The following is an 18065-nucleotide window of genomic DNA, read 5'->3' on the forward strand; positions in this document are numbered from 1 at the left end:
TCACTATATGCAATTACTGAACTGCAAGAATCCAGAACAAGACTAAGTAATGTACCTGACAATGCTGGATCTCATCGGACAACACATGTATAACTGACTGAGGACCGCCCTTAGCGCCAAACAAATTCAGTTCATCTAAAGTCTCAAGAGCTGCCTGGAATCAAACAGAATAATTTATAGGACTGACAAACAAAGTAAGAAGACGGAATACAACAGGACTGTGAATAAGAGGAGACAAAATGCTCATCTCTTTACCTTGGCCATTCCAACAGAGCTGGCGTTCAGCTCAGCGATGCCCTGGTTAGTTTTGTCACCACGTTCCCACATTCCGAAATCCTACAGAAAAACATGACATTACATAGGATCCTCAGTATGTAACCAGTTATTCTGTGTAAACTGTGATCCCCCACTTACTGCTGTTTTATATGCTGCTTCTATGTAAAACACCAAATTCTGTATGAAGTTCACTTCATCCAATGTGTAGATTATGTGGAGACCTAGAAGAAGGAACAGTAATGTAAATGGCGCATACACTTTCAGTAACCGACGACTGAACGATTGTACATTTGGCCATGAGTTATCTCCCTCGCCTTGTGCCTGTCCTCCATATATAGTGTTCTCTATCGTGAGGGTTAAGCTTATCTATCCCAGAACAAAGGGGTTGGCAGTGATTTTCCATCAAACCCAACCGCTATTGGTTGACACATGTATATGTCCACTCCTACAATCATTAACTGAGGTGGGGCACCACCGGATGACCCCTAATGCAATAATCACAATTTTTTCAAAACAATATTTATTTCTTTATTTTTAAAATATGCCTTTGCCCTAGGATTTACTCCACTTTCATTCTGTAATATGATCACCCGCAGCTCTGGAGAAAGAGCAGATACCGCTGCTTCTAAGGGTCCTATTACATGGAACGATTTTTAACGATTAACAACTAACGATAAAAGATAGCAAACGAGATTGTTTATCGTTTACCTGAAATCGTTCACCATATTACACAGAACGATAATCGTTAGTTACGATCATTAATAGGATCGTTATTGCGATCGTTATTATGATCATTTATTCTTTCTGATTCCAGAAAAACAATGTGAAATTACACTTAACGATTAGTGAAAAAATGCGGAACTTGAGCAAACGAATGTGGAATTACAGCGATTAACGATAATTTTAGGTTCAGATCTAAATCAACGATCAGCGACATACGAACGATTTTTCGATCGTTGTCTGCAATTACACAGAACGATTCTCGTTTAACCCCTTCAAGACCAAGCCTATTTGCACCTAAAAGACCAGGCTCATTTTTCAAAATCTGACCTGTCTCACTTTATGCGCTTATAGCTCAGTGATGCTTTAACGTATGCTAGCGATTCTGAGATTGTTTTTTCGTCACATATGGCACTTTATATTAGTGGCAAAATTTGGTCACTACTTTGTGTGTTTTTTGTGAAAAACATCAAAATATCATGAAAAATTGAAAAAATTTGCATTTTATGAACTTTGAAATTCTCTGCTTCTAAAAAAGAAAGTCGTATCACATAAATTAGTTACTAAGTCACATTACCGATATGTCCTCTTTATTCTGGCTTCATTTCATAAACATATTTTACTTTTTTAGGGTGTTACGGGGCTTAGAAATTTATCAGCAAATTACCACATTTTCGTAAAAGTTTCCAAAACTGATTTTTTTAGGGACCAGTTCTTATTTTAAGTTGATTTAGGAGGTTTGTATACTGGAAACCCCCATAAGTGCCCCTATTTTGGAAACTAGACACCTTAAAGAATTAATCTAGGGGTATAATGAGCATTTTAACCCTACAGGGGCTGGAGAAAAGTATTCACCATTAGGCCGTAAAAAAATGAAAAATTACAATTTTCCAATAATATATACGTTTAGATTAAAGTTTCTCATTTTCAAAAGGAACATGAGAGAAAACGCACCCCAAAATTTGTAACGCAGGTTCTCTTGAGTACTACGGTACCCCATATGTGGGCGTAAACCACTGTATGGGCACACAGCAGGGCTCAGAAGGAAGGGAGCGCCATCTAGCTTTTCCATTGCAGATTTTGCTGAAGAAGTTTCCGAGCGCCAGGTGTATTTGCAGTGCCCCTGTAGTGTCAGCAGAGAGAAAAACCCCCATAAGTCACCCCATTTTGGAAAGTACACCCCTCAAAGAATTCATCTTGGGGTAGGATGAGCATTTTGACCCCACAGGTGTTAGAGGAAAGTATTCAAAATTAGACAGTAAAAATGAAAAACTCGAATTTTTCCAATAATATGTTCCTTTAGTTTGAACTTTCTCCATTTCACGAGGAACAGGAGAGAAAATCTCATATGTGGGCATAAACCACTGTATGGGCACACAGCAGGGCTCAGAACGGAAGGAGTGCCAATTAGCTTTTTCAATGCAGATTTTGCTGAAGAAGTTTCTGAGCGCCAGGTGCGTTTGCAGAGCCCCTGTAGTGCCAGCGGAGTAAAATCTTGCCCATAGTCACCCCATTTTGGAAAGTACACCCCTCAAATAATTCATTTTGGGGTGTGGTGAGCATTTTGACCCCACAGGTATTAAAGGAAAGTATTCAAAAGTAGACAGTAAAAATGAAAAACTCGAATTTATCCAATAATATGTTCCTTTAGTTTAAAATTTCTCAATTTCACGAGGAACAAGAGAAAAAAAGTACCCCAAAATTTGTAACACAGGTTCTCCTGAGTAAAAAGGTACCTCATATGTCGGTATAAACCACTGTATGGGCACACAGGAGGGCTCAGAAGGGAAGGAGCGCCAATTAGCTTTTTCAATGCAGATTTTGCTGCAGAAGTTTCTGAGTGCCAGGTGCGTTTGCAGAGCCCCTGTAGTGCCAGCGGAGTAAAATCTCGCCATAAGTCACCCCATTTTGGAAAGTGCACCCCTCAAAGAATTCATTTTGGGGTGTGGTGAGCATTTTGACCCCACCGGTATAAGAGGAAAGTATTCAAAAGTAGACAGTAAAAATGAAAAACTCGAATTTTTCCAATAATTTGTTCCTTTAGTTTGAAATTTCTCAATTTCACAAGGAACAGGAGAGATAATCCACCCCAAAATCTGTAACGCAGGTTCTCCTGAGTAGAACGGTACCGCATATGTGAGCATAAACCACTGCATGGGCACACAGCAGGGCTCAGAAGGGAAGGAGCGCCAATTAGCATTTTCCGTGCAGATTTTTCTGAAGAAGTTTCTGAGCGCCAGGTGCATTTGCAGCGCCCCTGTAATGTCTACAGAATAGACCCCCCCAAAAGTCACCCCATTTTGGAAAGTACACCCCTCAAAGAATTCATCTTGGGGTAGGATGAGCATTTTGGCCCCACAGGTATTAGAGGAAAGTATTCAAAATTGGCCAGTAAAAATGAAAAACTTGAATTTTTCCAATAATATGTTGGTTTAGTTTGAAATTTCTAAATTTCACAAGGAACATGAGAGAAAACGTACCCCAAAATCTGTAACGCAGGTTCTCCCGAGTACAACGGTACCCCATATGTGGGCATAAACCACTGTATGGGCACACAGCAGGGCTCAGAAGGGAAGGAGTGCCAATTTGCTGGAGCAAAACAGTAGCTAGTAATAGTTATTAGAATAGCGCAGTTACTAAAATAAAATAAAAAAAATTAGATTACAGGTAATGTGGGGTGGTTCCAGGTAACTTGGAGGTGGTTACGGGCAGTCTGGTGTGGTTACGGGCAGTCTGAGGTGGTTACGGGTAATCTGGGGTGGTTACCATCAACATGGGGAGGTCAAGGACTTCCGGTTCCGGCGCACGCCTGATGGCAGCACCTTAGCTGAGCTCCGAGCCGTCCTGCTTGTAAAAGCTGCCCCCCGCGCTAATATCTGCCACTAACCGGGTCTGTACGACCCCCGTCGGTACCCTTAGTGTAACGGGAACCGATGGACAAGTTTGTTCGGCGCGGAGGGGATCCGGAGCCGAGCGCGTCCTCCCAGATGAAACAATCCCGAGTGAAGGAGAAGGTGAGGGACAAAATGGCGCCGATACCTCAGCCTCGCGCAGCTACCAACTCCGCTCCGGCAGAACGCCTGAATGAGGAAGAGGAGGAAGACCTTCCACATACACCCCTGAGTGAGTGCCTATTGGGACCAGACGGTGACCCGCTGCTTCCCGGCCTTAACCTCACATGCAAGGCGCTAGCCATAGAAGTCGCCAAGATATTAGCTCCGGACCTAAAATCCTCACTGGGAGCCACAGTAGCTGAATCCCTGACACAGCTGAAAGGGGAACTAAAACAGCATTCCTCACAAATAGTGGAACTACAAGACCGGGTGAATGTACTGGAGGATGAATTGTTCAATATGAAAAACCAGGTACAGAGAACCCTGCGGCAGAACTCTTTTCTTAGGGAAAAGACTGATGACCTCGAGAATCGCTCCCGCCGGAGCAACCTACGTGTCATCGGTCTCCCCAAATCTATACTGCCATCACAATTGATGGAACTATGCTCCAAAGAACTGCCTTTATCTCTTGGACTGAACGTAGCAGTTACAGTAGAGAGGGCACACCGGATTGGTCCCCCGCCACAACAACAACCTGCTAGTAAGCAACGTGCAGATGCTAAGCCGCGGCAGGTTATCGCAAAATACCTCAATTATGCGGATAAAACCTTGCTGCTTCAGTCATTTAAGAGAGCTAATACAGAGATCACACTGAGAGGCCATAAGATTTTGCTTTTTAATGACTACTCGGCCGAAGTGGTGAAACTCCGAAAAGCCTTCTCCCCTATCTGTTCTGCTCTAATTCGTAAGCAGATTAGGTTCACCCTGCTGTTCCCTGCGGTGCTCAAGATTTTTCAGCAAGATGGCTTAACCAGAATCTACCGCTCGCCGGAGGAAGCCCAAGCATTTCTTGAGAAACATAGCGACCCGCACCACTCACCGGCAGATAACTCCAAGCGTCGCAGAACGGAATCACCGCCCAAAGACCCAACTATGGAAGTCACCGCGTGAAAAGAACTGGTATCTCAGCGCTTAACTGCTTTTTCTCCGGGACAGTTATTTCTGCCCCTATCCTCCAGCGGTTAATGGAGACTTGAATCCTCTTGGCTAATGGACACCGCTCATATTATTCTTCCTCTGTAATTACCTCCCCTTTCTCCCTCTCCCTTTCCCCCCCCCCTTCTCCCCCCTTCCCCCCCTTCCCTTTCCTCCCCCTCCCTCCCCCCTCCCTTTCCCTCCCTATCCCCCCCCCTTTTTTTCCCCTCCCCCCCCCTCTCCCCTCCTTATATCTTTTCATTTTAGTCCTTCTCTCTCTCCTCACCAGACCTGCAAATCTACACCCCACTCTCGACTATGTGTCGTCTAATTTCCCACTTTTGATTCATATTGTGCTAGTGCATAAGTTCACTGTAGGTCTGGATGGGATGAGATCAAGAAAATATGTGATATCTGATTCCCCATATAGGAGCCCAAGGGATTTACGCTTATCCTATAGATACCTATAGAAGCTATCTAGTCCCCCTGCGGCTGGGCAACTGTTGGGTTGGACGCCCCAAATATATTACGTAGTTGTAGTAGGACGGCTCCAAAACCTCTGTTAAGGCTTTCATTAGACTTGTTGACTTGTTAGTCACGCCTTGCTGATTCTGCAATGTTAGGGCATGACGAGAGCCCTCAACGCTTAGACGTGAAAAAAGTGAAGTCTAGTAACTTGTCTTTCTCGTACATGTTTATGTTTCATAGTTTGATTTTTTGTTTTGTTCCCCTGCTATGGTGCACTAACTTACGATATGTCTTGATCTCCGCAGTGCCTCATTATGAATGTACTTTAGTACCATTACACATGGATGAGACCGACCGACCTCTATGCTTCACACTCTCAGGGAGCCATGTCCTCTCTTTTGACCCGGGTTAGAGGTATGAAAATATTTTCTTGGAATGTACACGGGTTGCAATCTCCTGGGAAAAGATCGTTAGTACTCAAACACTTGAAAAAACTACGGGCAGACATAGCTCTGTTACAAGAGACACATTTAACAGACACCGATTTTTGCAGACTGAAAAAATGGTGGGTGGGAGAGGTACTCGGCTCCCCGGCAGTGAATGGCAAGGGGGGGGTGGTGGTCTTACTACATAAACAACTAGACCACACGGTCTTGAACACAACCATAGACGATCAGGGGAGACTCATACATTTAGTCATAAACACCCCAGCTGGGCGTCTTTCGCTCTATAATATTTATGCCCCAAACTCTAAACAATCCCCTTTTTTTGATTCCCTACGCACGAAAATACTTGCTGATGTAGAACCGTTAAAACTATTAGGTGGAGATTTTAATTTAGTACTTTCAGATGACGAGGATAGGAAACGGACACAGACCCCTAAGAGTGGGAAAGGGAAGGAAAAGACGCTTGCTGACTTCACTACAGACACTGGCTTAGTTGATGCCTGGAGATATCTGTTCCCGGAGGGGAGAGAGTACTCCCATTACTCCCATGCCAGTATGTCATGGGCTAGATTGGACTATCTTCTTACATCTCAAACCTTGCTGGGCAAGGTAGAGGCCGCGACAATTCACGACCTAGTGATCTCAGATCATTCTCCAATTAGTATCTCCTTTAGGAGGGAACACCCGAAGGGAACAGATATCATCTGGAGGTATCCGGCTTCGCTAGCGTCCGATGAGGACTTTAAACAACTAGTCAAACATTGGTGGCTGGAATACGTTGGAAATAACCCTCAGTCAGACTCCCCACCGGTCATACATTGGGAAGCGGCGAAAGCAGTAGTGAGGGGAAGGATAATAGCGCACACCTCAGCCATGAAAAGGAAAGCTAAAGAAAACTATGACAAACTGACAACAAACCTACGACAGACATATACACTCTTCATAAATAATCCCTCCGCACAGACCAAACTAAACTGGGTGACAGCTAGACAGGGATTTGAGGTGGCCCAGGAGAGATTAGATAACTTCTATAGGGACCAGCAGCTTGCCAAACTATACCGGTTTGGAAACAAATCAGGTTCCCTCTTAGCCAACCTGGCAAAGGGCAGGAGGAAGTGGTCATACATAAAAGAACTAACGGACAACGGGGGTGTGAAACACACTAATCCAAATAAAAATTACAGACATCCTACAGACTTATTATAAAAAACTATACTCGGCCCAGCCACTGCAGCGGACGGAAGGGCAACATTTTCTAGAACAGCTACAGCTCCCTCGATTGAGTGAGGAGGCTCTAACATCTTTAAATGCCCCTATTACTACGGAAGAAATTGCTTCCGTCATTAAGAATCTCCCTAACCATAAAGCACCGGGTGCGGACGGATATACCAATGAATTTTATAAAACCCTGGTCGCGGAGATTACCCCATCCCTTCTAAAAGTATTCAACGACATTATACAACATAAAACAATGATGCCAACTGGAAATCTAGCATTGATCAGGGTTATCTATAAACAGGGCAAAGACCCTGCTCTGCCCAGCTCCTATCGCCCGATATCCTTGATCAATGCTGATTTGAAAATCCTGTCCAAACTAATGGCTAATCGCCTAGCACTGACTCTCCCTGCCTTGATAGGACAGCATCAGGTTGGCTTTGTAAAAGGCCGATCTGCGGTTGCGAACCTACGTATGGTCCTAGCAGTTCAAGATGCTATCTCAAAAAGGGGTTACTCCGGCCACTCCCCAGCTCTGCTTGCGATAGATGCTGAAAAAGCTTTTGACAACGTAAGCTGGGAGTGGCTGGATCTATCCCTAGACAAGTTTGGGATTGTGGGTCCTTTTAGAGATTTTATCACCGCAATCTATACCTCTCCTGTGGCTAGGATCCATACCCCAGGCTTTTTGTCCCCCGTTTTCCCTCTGCAGAAGGGGACGAGGCAAGGCTGCCCGCTATCCCCGCTGCTATTCAACCTTGCCATGGAGCCATTGGCCCGCCATCTTATCTCTTCCACGGTATTCCAGGGTATCCAAGTGGGCGCAACGGAAGTTAAGGTCGCCTGTTTCGCCGACGATGTTCTCCTTTTCCTGGAACATCCGGAGCTTCATACCACAACTGTCCTTGATACCCTGGAATACTTTGGAACTTTTACAGGATATAAGATAAACGCGACCAAAAGCCAACTGTTGTACTTAACCCCTACCTCTGCTGGCCTCCCCACGCCCCCTCTTGTAACAGTAGTCAAACGCAGTATGACCTACCTAGGCATAAAAATTGGTAGAACCCCAAACTCACTCTACGATTTAAACTACCCTCCCCTCATCCATAAAATAGAACACGAACTTCGTAGATGGGCATCTCTTCCCCTGTCTCTTTTGGGCAGGATTCATCTCATCAAAATGATGAGCTTTCCAAAACTACTCTATCCCATCCAGACAGTTCCCCTCCTACTAAAACACTCTGACGTGAAAAAACTCATATCTATTTTTAACAAATTCATCTGGCAAAATAGAAAGGTGCGTATTGCCTCCTCTACACTGTGTCTCCCGACACATCAGGCGGGTGTGAAACTACCAAACATAAGATTGTACAACTTGGCGGCCTTGTTTCGTCATGCGAGGGACTGGATTTTAAACACCAGCTACTTCTCCAATCTGAGCCTGGAGTCTGAAATAGCGGCCCCTTGGGCCCTTCCGGCTCTGCTCCACACGACGTACAAAGAGACTCCATCACACCTACGCAACTGTGTGTTGCTCAGAGACACAGTGGCAGCATGGAAAGCCATACGTAAGCTTTATCATCTTCCCTATAAACTGTCCAAATTCTTCCCTCTTTGGCATAACCCTGCCTTTCCACAAGGTGACAATAATCCCTTTTTCCTGGCGTGGAAATCTACACAAATACGTACTATGGAACACCTACTAGACCCCTTAGCGGGCACATACTTGCCCTGGCAGACCCTCTCCGACAGACATAGTCTCCCCGCCTCACAGCAGTGGCAATATTTACAAATCTGCAGCTACAGTACATCTAGAGTTAAAAGCCTCCCTCAGACAGAAAAACCAGGCCCCTTTGACCAGTTACTGGCCCCTTCTGACACCCACCTCCCCCTTTCATACATATACTCTCTCTTCATCGAGCACACTTCCCAGACCTTTATAGACAAAACTATGAGACGATGGACACCTAACTTGGGCGGGGAAGACGTAGGTTTAAAGATCCTTAAGGGACTATCATATGTGAAATCGGCTACCCCAAATGAACGCTTACGTGAATCACACCTGAAGCTGATCCATAAAGCAATATATGCATTTAACTTTAAAACTCATGCCCCCTCCACACCCTATACACCCCACTGTCCTAAATGTAAGTTACAGGCAGCGGACCTATTCCACGCTCTATGGACCTGCCCAGATACCCAAGCATATTGGAGACGGGTACGAGACCTTATAGCCCATATATGGCATTATGACCTACCCATGGACCCACTGGGTGTGTTATTCCACTACATTCCGCACTCCCCTGATGGAGACTCTACTGATAGTCTAGTAACGCACAAAGGGGTCCATTTAACTCTCCTATTGGCTCTGCGGAGTATTCTGCGGCAATGGTTGCAACCAACTCTCCCCCCAATAGAGGAACTTATTAAGGTCCTCAAAGAAACACTACACTGGGAACTACTCCACACCCTGAAAACAAAAGAGTTTGCTACGAAACATTTTTTCAGGAAGTGGAGGAGGTTTGTGGAAAACACACTCTCACAAACAGAAAGAGTACAACTGATGCAACATTTCAGACTTACCGGCTGGTACTGTACGGAAGATATTAAAGGTATCCTGGGAGTCTTGAAACTTTGAATCTCAGATGTTATACATACCTAGACAAAGTAGGAGGTCGCTCGGTCTCATCTCATCTCCTCTCTCCACGTGTTTGGTCGGATTCTGCCTTCATTTTTGTATTTTTGTATACTTCCGTAAGAGACCATTTACATGTTCTTGCCTTTCACTGTCCCCATGTCAAAGCAGTAATCTCATGGTCTCTGATTATTTCATAATTGTGATTACACAACTCCTTTTGCTTTCCCTGAGATGCTGGACGGTTCTAGGCACGTTTGGTTGGTACATTGCCCTTCCCTCCTCAGAGGTATACATTACAAGTTACTCATAGCAGGTCTTTATTCTTTATTCTTTATAATATACTTTATCTTTATGTTTGTTTTAGTTTTGATGCATGTTTTAAGGTACTTCGGAACAGCTTCTCTCTATGATTGGTGCGCGAAGTCGCACCTCTTGTCATGCCATGTTACTGTATTTGAAAACTGCAGTTGATCTGTAACCAGCTCATATTCTCTGTACGCTGTCATTGTACTGCAATAATAAATTGTTTATTAAAAAAAAAAAAAAAACATGGGGAGGTCACGGGCAACCTGCTGTGGTTACGGCAACCTGGGGTGGTTACAGGCAACCTGGGGTGGTTACAGGCAACCTGGGGTGAATACGGACAACCTGGGGTGAATACGGACAACCTGCTGTGGTTACAGACAATCTAGGGTGGTTACAGGCAACCTGCTGTGGTTACGGGCAACGTGGGGTGGTTACAGACAGTCTGGGGTGGTTACAGACAATCTGGGGTGGTTACAGACAATCTGGGGTGGTTACAGACAATCTGGGGTGGTTACAGACAATCTGGGGTGGTTACAGACAATCTGGGGTGGTTACAGACAATCTGGGGTGGTTACAGGCAACCTGCTGTGGTTACGGATAAACTGAAGTGCTAATAGGTAATCTGAGGTGGGTACCTGTAATCTGGCATGGTTGCGGGCAATCTGGAGGGGGTCACTGGCAATTTGGGGTGGTTAGAGGCAAGGTGCGGTGGTCAGAGGCAAGGTGCGGTGGTCAGTGGCGACGTGCGGTGGTCAGTGGCGACGTGCGGTGGTCAGTGGCGACGTGCGGTGGTCAGTGGCGACGTGCGGTGGTCAGTGGCGACGTGCGGTGGTCAGTGGCGACGTGCGGTGGTCAGAGGCGACGTGCGGTGGTCAGAGGCGACGTGCGGTGGTCAGAGGCAAGGTGCGGTGGTCAGAGGCAAGGTGCGGTGGTCAGAGGCAAGGTGCGGTGGTCAGAGGCAAGGTGCGGTGGTCAGATGCGACGTGCGGTGGTCAGACGCGACCTGCGGTGGTTGCGTGCAATCTGGGGGGTTACATGTAATCTGGCATGATTACGGGCAATCTGGAGGGGGTCACTGGCAATTTGGGGTGGTTAGAGGCAAGGTGCGGTGGTCAGAGGCAAGGTGCGGTGGTCAGAGGCAAGGTGCGGTGGTCAGAGGCAAGGTGCGGTGGTCAGAGGCGACGTGCGGTGGTCAGTGGCGACGTGCGGTGGTCAGTGGCGACGTGCGGTGGTCAGTGGCGACGTGCGGTGGTCAGTGGCGACGTGCGGTGGTCAGTGGCGACGTGCGGTGGTCAGTGGCGACGTGCGGTGGTCAGTGGCGACGTGCGGTGGTCAGTGGCGACGTGCGGTGGTCAGAGGCGACGTGCGGTGGTCAGAGGCGACGTGCGGTGGTCAGAGGCGACGTGCGGTGGTCAGAGGCGACGTGCGGTGGTCAGAGGCGACGTGCGGTGGTCAGAGGCAAGGTGCGGTGGTCAGAGGCAAGGTGCGGTGGTCAGAGGCAAGGTGCGGTGGTCAGATGCGACTTGCGGTGGTCAGACGCGACCTGCGGTGGTTGCGTGCAATCTGGGGGGTTACATGTAATCTGGCATGATTACGGGCAACCTGGGGTGGTTATGCGCAACCTGCGGTGGTTACGGGCAACCTGGAGGGGTTACAGACAATCTAGAATTGTTACGGATAGACTGAAGTGCTTATAGGTAATCTGGGGTGGGTACATGTAATTTGGGGTGGTTACAGGCAATCTGGGGTGATTACGGACAATCTGGAGGGGGTCACTGGCAACGTGCGGTGGTTACGGGCAGTGTGCGGTGGTTACGGGCAACGTGCGGTGGTTACGGGCAACGTGCGGTGGTTACGGGTAATCTGGGGGGTTATGTGCAATCTGACGTGATTACGGACAACCTGGGGTGGTTACGGGCTAGCTGCGGTAGTTACGGGTAATCTGGGGGGGTTAGGGGTAATTTGGGAGTAAACTGCAATTATTACTATAATAGAAAGTGTGTGTTTTATTTTTTTGTATGTTTGTCACTTTTTGTACTTTTCACATTCTTTTTCACTGTATTACTATGATTACTGTGATATTTTCTATCACAGTAATCATAGTTTAGTGACAGAGACCAAATTGGTCTCTGTCACTTTAAATTTTCAGAGCTGGCTGGTTGTGGAGCGCATGCGCACTTCATAACCAGCCAGGACACCGAGGAGGAAGGAGCTCCAGGATCAGGTGAGTATATGGGGTAGGGGAGGGTGACTCGGGGACGGGGGACATCACTTTTTATCCCCTGTCACCAATCATTCATGGTGACAGGGGATAAAATGTTCCGGCGGCACATGGCACAAGCGATCAGCGGTATATAGTATATACCGCTGATCGCTTGTACCGGGACCCCACAGGGGGGGTCCCCGATGACTGCCCCATGCTCTCCGCTACCTCCGGTGGCGGAGAGCATGGGGTTTTCATTCATTTTTACAAAGAGATCACTGTGAACAGACATTAGTCTGTTCACAGTGATCGCGGCGGCCATCTTGGATCTGATGGCCGCCGCGGGGAGGGGGGGTTAGATACCGGGGCACTAGGGGGGCTGGTCTGGGGTCTGATTTTAACTGGATTCACGGTGGGGGGAGATGAAATATAGCGGCGGCACCGGCCCATTAGTGACCGCCGTTTCGGCGGTCACTAAGGGGTTAATGGGGGTCAGCTGCGGGATCGCAGCTGATTCTCATTATCTCCGGTGCCTCACTCAGATGAGAGCGGGATCGCTGTCCCTGCAGCGATCCAGTTCTCATCACAAACCCCCGTCAAAGTAGGAATGTATATGCACATTCCTACTGCACGGGGCATGTGCAATAGGAACGTATATATACAGATGGCTGACGTGAAGGGGTTAAATACGAACGATGTACCAATTATTCGCACGATAATCGTCCCATGTAGTAGGGCCCTAAAGCCACCAGAAAACAAACAGTCTGTGATTTAGCACATTCAGCTCAGCAGTCCAATATAAAAACATAATACAATACCAGATGCCGTCATCTGTGCCAGGAAGAGCAGATAAATGGAAGTAGCATCAAGCTGCAGGTGACCCCACTCGCCATCCCCAACCACGGTGGCACAGGTGCTGGTGTTATACTTGGCATGGAGAGAATCCTTCGTGCTCTGGCTGTATTTAAATTCTTCTACTTTGGACACCTAAATAAAGACATATCATTGAAATTCATTTCTTATTACAACCACAACACAGTACTGTTCCTTTATCTGTATAGTATCAGGTATTTAGTCTGATATAAGCCTCACCATCCGTATGAGAGAAAGTAGGTTAAGCCTATCAAGACCAACAGGTCTCCTACCTGACCGAAGGCAGAAGGTTAAGGATTGGACAAGCTGGATTTTAAAGTGGTTTTCTGGGCAAAATGGTAAAATAAGAAGCAATGTCAGTAAATCTTATTTCACTGAAAGAGTGGTAGATGATTGGAACAAACTTCCAGCAGATGTGGTTGTTATATCTACAGTATACCTGCCTGGGATAAACATATAAGATAATAATATAAGGGCAGACTAGATGGACCAGGTAGCCTTTTACCACTGATGGTATTCTATGTTTCTTTGTTATTTCTGTAGATTGTAAGCTTTCATGGGTGGGGTCCTCTTTTCCTATGTAACAATCTGTCATTTACTTTATTCATATAGTTTTTTTGTGATTTTATGTTATAACCATCACTTTTACAACTCTTCTTCAGACAGCTACAACGTCTCATAGCACAACTAGCTTAATACTGGTTTTCTAAAAATAAGACCTAACTTCATTTTGCAGGATTTCTGGAATAGGCTTGAAATATACCGTATTTTTCGGACTATAAGGCGCACCTCCAATTTTAGCCTGCTAAGCCATCTAGGTTCATATATAAGGCGCACCGGACTATAAGGCGCACCGCATTATAGTGTATAAGTTTGGCGGAGGAAGCTGGAAGCCTCTCTCCCCTTTGCCCGGTCAAAGCAACATGGCGCTGGAGTCCCTGCGGCTCCCCCTCCCTCCTGCTCATATGCCGGCGACGGAGCGGTGTGGCAGACTGCTCCGTCACACACAGCATCAGCGGGGACACACAGGGAGCCCATGGCAACCCGTACTCTTCCCTCATCTGACAGAGGTAACAATCGGAACAGCCTCCCTGCAAATACCGGCTTCCCCGGACCCTTGCCGGGCTTAAGGCCCTATTCCACCAACAGATCTGACGACAGATTATCTGCCAAAGATTTACAGCCAAACCCAGGAGTGGATTTGAAAAGAGGAGAAATCCAGTCTTTCCTTTATGACCTGATCTCTGTTTATAGTCTGGGTTTGGCTTCAAATCTTTGGCAGATAATCTGTCATCAGATCTGTTGGTGGAATAGGGCCTTTAGCCGCAGAATCAGTTCCCCTCTGCCTCCACTCGGGCTCCCCCTCCCATTCGGAATGCAGACAGCTCCTCAGCACAGCAGCGCTCAGGCCCTCTTCTGCATCCATTTCTGCCTGCCTCCGCTCCTATTAAGTCCTTGCCTGTAGAGGATCCCTTTGACAATCTGTGCATCCCTGACACTCAGCTTACTACTGCTGGAGAGCGCGGGAGAGAGCGGGACACCTTGAGAGCGGGACAGCAGGAAAGGCCTGCGGAGCCATGGGCCGGGAGTCCAGGTGAGGGAGCGCTGCGCTGTTCTGTGTGGCGGGGAGATGTGAGCTCGGCAGCCTATCTGCGCCATGGAGGCCGGAGCTGTCCCGGTCCATATATAAGGCGCACTGGACTATAAGGCGCACTTACAATTTCTTAGAAAATCATAGTATATTAAGTGCGCCTTATAGTCCGAAAAATACGGTAAGCCCTACTCCAAAAATAAGCCCTAGTTAGACTATTGGGACATTGGGTGCTGAGCATCAGCCAATCAGGGCCAGACTTGTTATGCTCCGCCCCCATCTGCTCAACACAAGCCGCAGGGAAGGCAGGAGTGGTAAGAAGATGTACACAAGGATCAACTACAGAGGGGGGAGGGAGGTAAAAAGTATCAGGACTATCTCTAGAGGGGGAGATGTATACAGTAAGGGAAAACTGCAGGGGGGGGTATACAGTATGGCGGGGGGGCCTTACTGCAGGGAAGGATGTATATAGTATGGGGGAAGTACTACAGAGGGGGGTATACAGTATGGAGGCCTAACTACAGGGGGACTTAGGGTCGTATAACACTGTCCGATCAGTAATGTAGCCAATCTGTTATTGAGCCTCAATAATCGTGTTGCACAGACATCGTTAGCAATGTCCGAGCATGACTTGCTTTAAAAGTGTAAAATAATAAAATTTATACCCGTCCACGCTCCTGTTGTTCAACTAGCTTCTGCCTGCAGCTGCTAGTGTAACTTCAGAACTGGGCTCTAAAGTGAGAGGCCACTCAACCAATCACTGGCTATAGCGGTCCCGTCCCAGCCAGTGACTGGCTGAGCAGCCTTGTCACTTCAAAGACCGGCTTTAAAGTTCCACCAGCAGCTGCGGAACACGGCAGAAGCGAGGAGAATAATGGGAGTGTGGAGAGGTATGTAATTTTTTTTTTTTTACACAGTCATCATCCGTCAGCCGTGCACCACTATTACACGTATCGATACGTGCCCAGTAATCAATGATTTTTAGGTTGGAATAAACTACAACGATCAGCCAATGATTGCTGCATCAGCTGATTGTCTTTATTACATGGAGCAAATATCTGCCGAATTTGCCTGATTATCACTCTGTGTAATAGGGTACTTCAGTACATGAGCCAGCGGGGTATACATTATGGCAGCTAACTACCATATAGTGTCAGCTACTGTGTAAGCATGCTGTGTTTCTCTGAAAATAGGACGTAATCTGAAAATAAAGGAACAAAATACTATAAGATCCTGCCTAATATTCTGAGAAACAGGGTAGGATATTAAAAAAAAAGGTAATAAAAAATGTCCTCTATATTCACTATGCACATGTACTTTATGTGAAAAGACGGATATTCCATGTTTCTAGCTACTAGCCACTTTCTTGAGTGATGAGGGCAAAGTGGCCGAACCAGGAGAAGCAGACGGCTCAGCAGGAGAGATCAGAATGCACAGACTGGGAAACAGAAGCCTACAGAATGTACGTTGGCAGGTTCCTTAAATAGTGTACACCGAATATCAGTGTATTCTGCAACAGTGAAGCGACAATGACCTCACATTCAGAGGTACAAAGCAAGTATCGAAATAGTAATATGTTACGGCTCTGTTCACAAAGCTATCGTTGCTTCTGCTTGGAATCCACTGCTGCAGGGATAATTTTTTTACTAGCAATAATGTACACAAATTCATGATTAGAGAAAAAATAGTGATCAAAGCAGAGCTCAGACACGCGCTAAAGGTGTCACACGCACACCTACAGAATCTGCCGCAGATCTGATGCTGTATTCTATTATACAGTTACACAGATATCTGCAGCTTCAAATCTGTGACAATAAATCTGCTGCAGATCCTGTACATGTGAATGGACCCTAAGAGGGTATTCCCATCTCACCTTGTTATCCCCTATCCAAAGAAAATGGGATAATGGGCGTGGCCTGGGCGGAGATGTGAGAGGTCGCATGGTCCGGAGCTCCCGCCGCAGCCTCCTGTAATTCATCCGGTACAGCCCGCAATATCCTGCCTACAGAGCCGCAAACGGATCGCTAGACCCCACTGACACTGCCTGCACCTCCTGACACCAGGGTGGTCACGAAACGGACCGGGGAAAGGCAGTAAAGGACGCCGGCACAGCGACGACGCTGAAACAAGATGGTGCCGCGGGCGCTGAGGTGCGTGAGGTGGAGGCAAAGCTGGAACAGTATGTACATGTCCCCTCAGTAACACCAGCACCAGAGCGGGCAGAGGCTGTAGGGGTGGAGGAGGAGGAAAGGGGTCCCCCCGAGGAGGACATGGACACTTTGCCTGCTGCAGCAGTCTTCTCTGTGGATGATGGGAGTGCTGGCTCACAGGGACAGCAGTCTGTTACAGCTATAGCAGACCCCACACTAAAGGATGTGTATGCTGCTGTCCTCTCACTGCATAATAACATGGGCTCTCTAAAGGAGGAACTGTTGCTTATCAGACAAGATCTTAAAGTGACAAATGAGAGTGTTAAAGCAGCTGAAACCAGAAAAAGTGATATAGAGGACCAACTGCCTCCTGTTGCTAGAGATCTCAAGAGGGTCATTAACCATGTCTCAATACTCTTTGACAAGACTGATGACTTGGAAAATAGGCTCTGCAGGAGCAATGTACGCCTTGGAGTCCCTGAACGAGCAGAGGGCAGAGATGCAGTCACTTATTTTGAGAACTGGTTTAAAGAAAAAATTGCAAAAGATAGACTGTCTCAACTATTTGCTATTGAAAGGGCCCACAGGGTGCCGTTCCGTGAGCCACCACCAGGGGCACCACCACGACCCATCTTGATAAAGATACTGCACTTCCGGGATAGGGACACCATACTGAGAGCTGCCAGAGACTGCAGAGATATGGTCATCAATGGAAGTCGGGTGTCTATCTTCCCGGATTTCTCTGCGGAAGTGCAGAGGAGGAGAGCCCAGTTCCTTGACATAAAAGTGCACTTAACATCGTGTACTCCATGTTGTACCCTGCTAAGCTGAGGATTGTGGCCCTGGGCTCTGTGCACATGTTCGAAGATCCGCGAAGTGCAATGGAATGGCTCGACAGTAATGAGAGGCGTATCAAGCAGGACGCCAGAAACACCTAACCGTTCATGTGAAGTTAATATTCTTTGCTCCTTACTGCATATTGCTCTGGAGAGCCTGCATGGGGGCCCTGTTCTGATATTCCTTCTGTTCTTTACGGTTGCCAGCCAGTTCTTCTTGATTAACGTTAGCGGGCTGTGATATATATATTTTGAAACCTGAATATGGCGGGTGGCCGTATGGGCGAACTGCATAGTTGACTTGATCACTAG

At 47.0% G+C, this 18065-nt stretch overlaps 1 protein-coding gene across 8 annotated transcripts in view; it reads right to left on the reverse strand.

Moving 5' to 3' along the window:
- Nucleotides 1–18065, reverse strand: part of PHKA1 (phosphorylase kinase regulatory subunit alpha 1) — a 65784-nt gene that overhangs the window by 29985 nt on the left and 17734 nt on the right. For all 8 annotated transcript variants that reach the window (XM_069985836.1, XM_069985834.1, XM_069985835.1 and 5 more), the window contains exons 5-8: nt 13122–13290; nt 415–497; nt 256–336; nt 56–154 (exon numbers count right to left, since the gene is read on the reverse strand). In XM_069985836.1, the coding sequence (XP_069841937.1) occupies nt 56–154; nt 256–336; nt 415–497; nt 13122–13290 (432 nt within the window). The remainder of the gene's footprint in view (nt 1–55; nt 155–255; nt 337–414; nt 498–13121; nt 13291–18065) is intronic.

Source organism: Dendropsophus ebraccatus, chromosome 10, assembly GCF_027789765.1.
Source record: "Dendropsophus ebraccatus isolate aDenEbr1 chromosome 10, aDenEbr1.pat, whole genome shotgun sequence".
Lineage (NCBI taxonomy): Eukaryota > Metazoa > Chordata > Amphibia > Anura > Hylidae > Dendropsophus > Dendropsophus ebraccatus.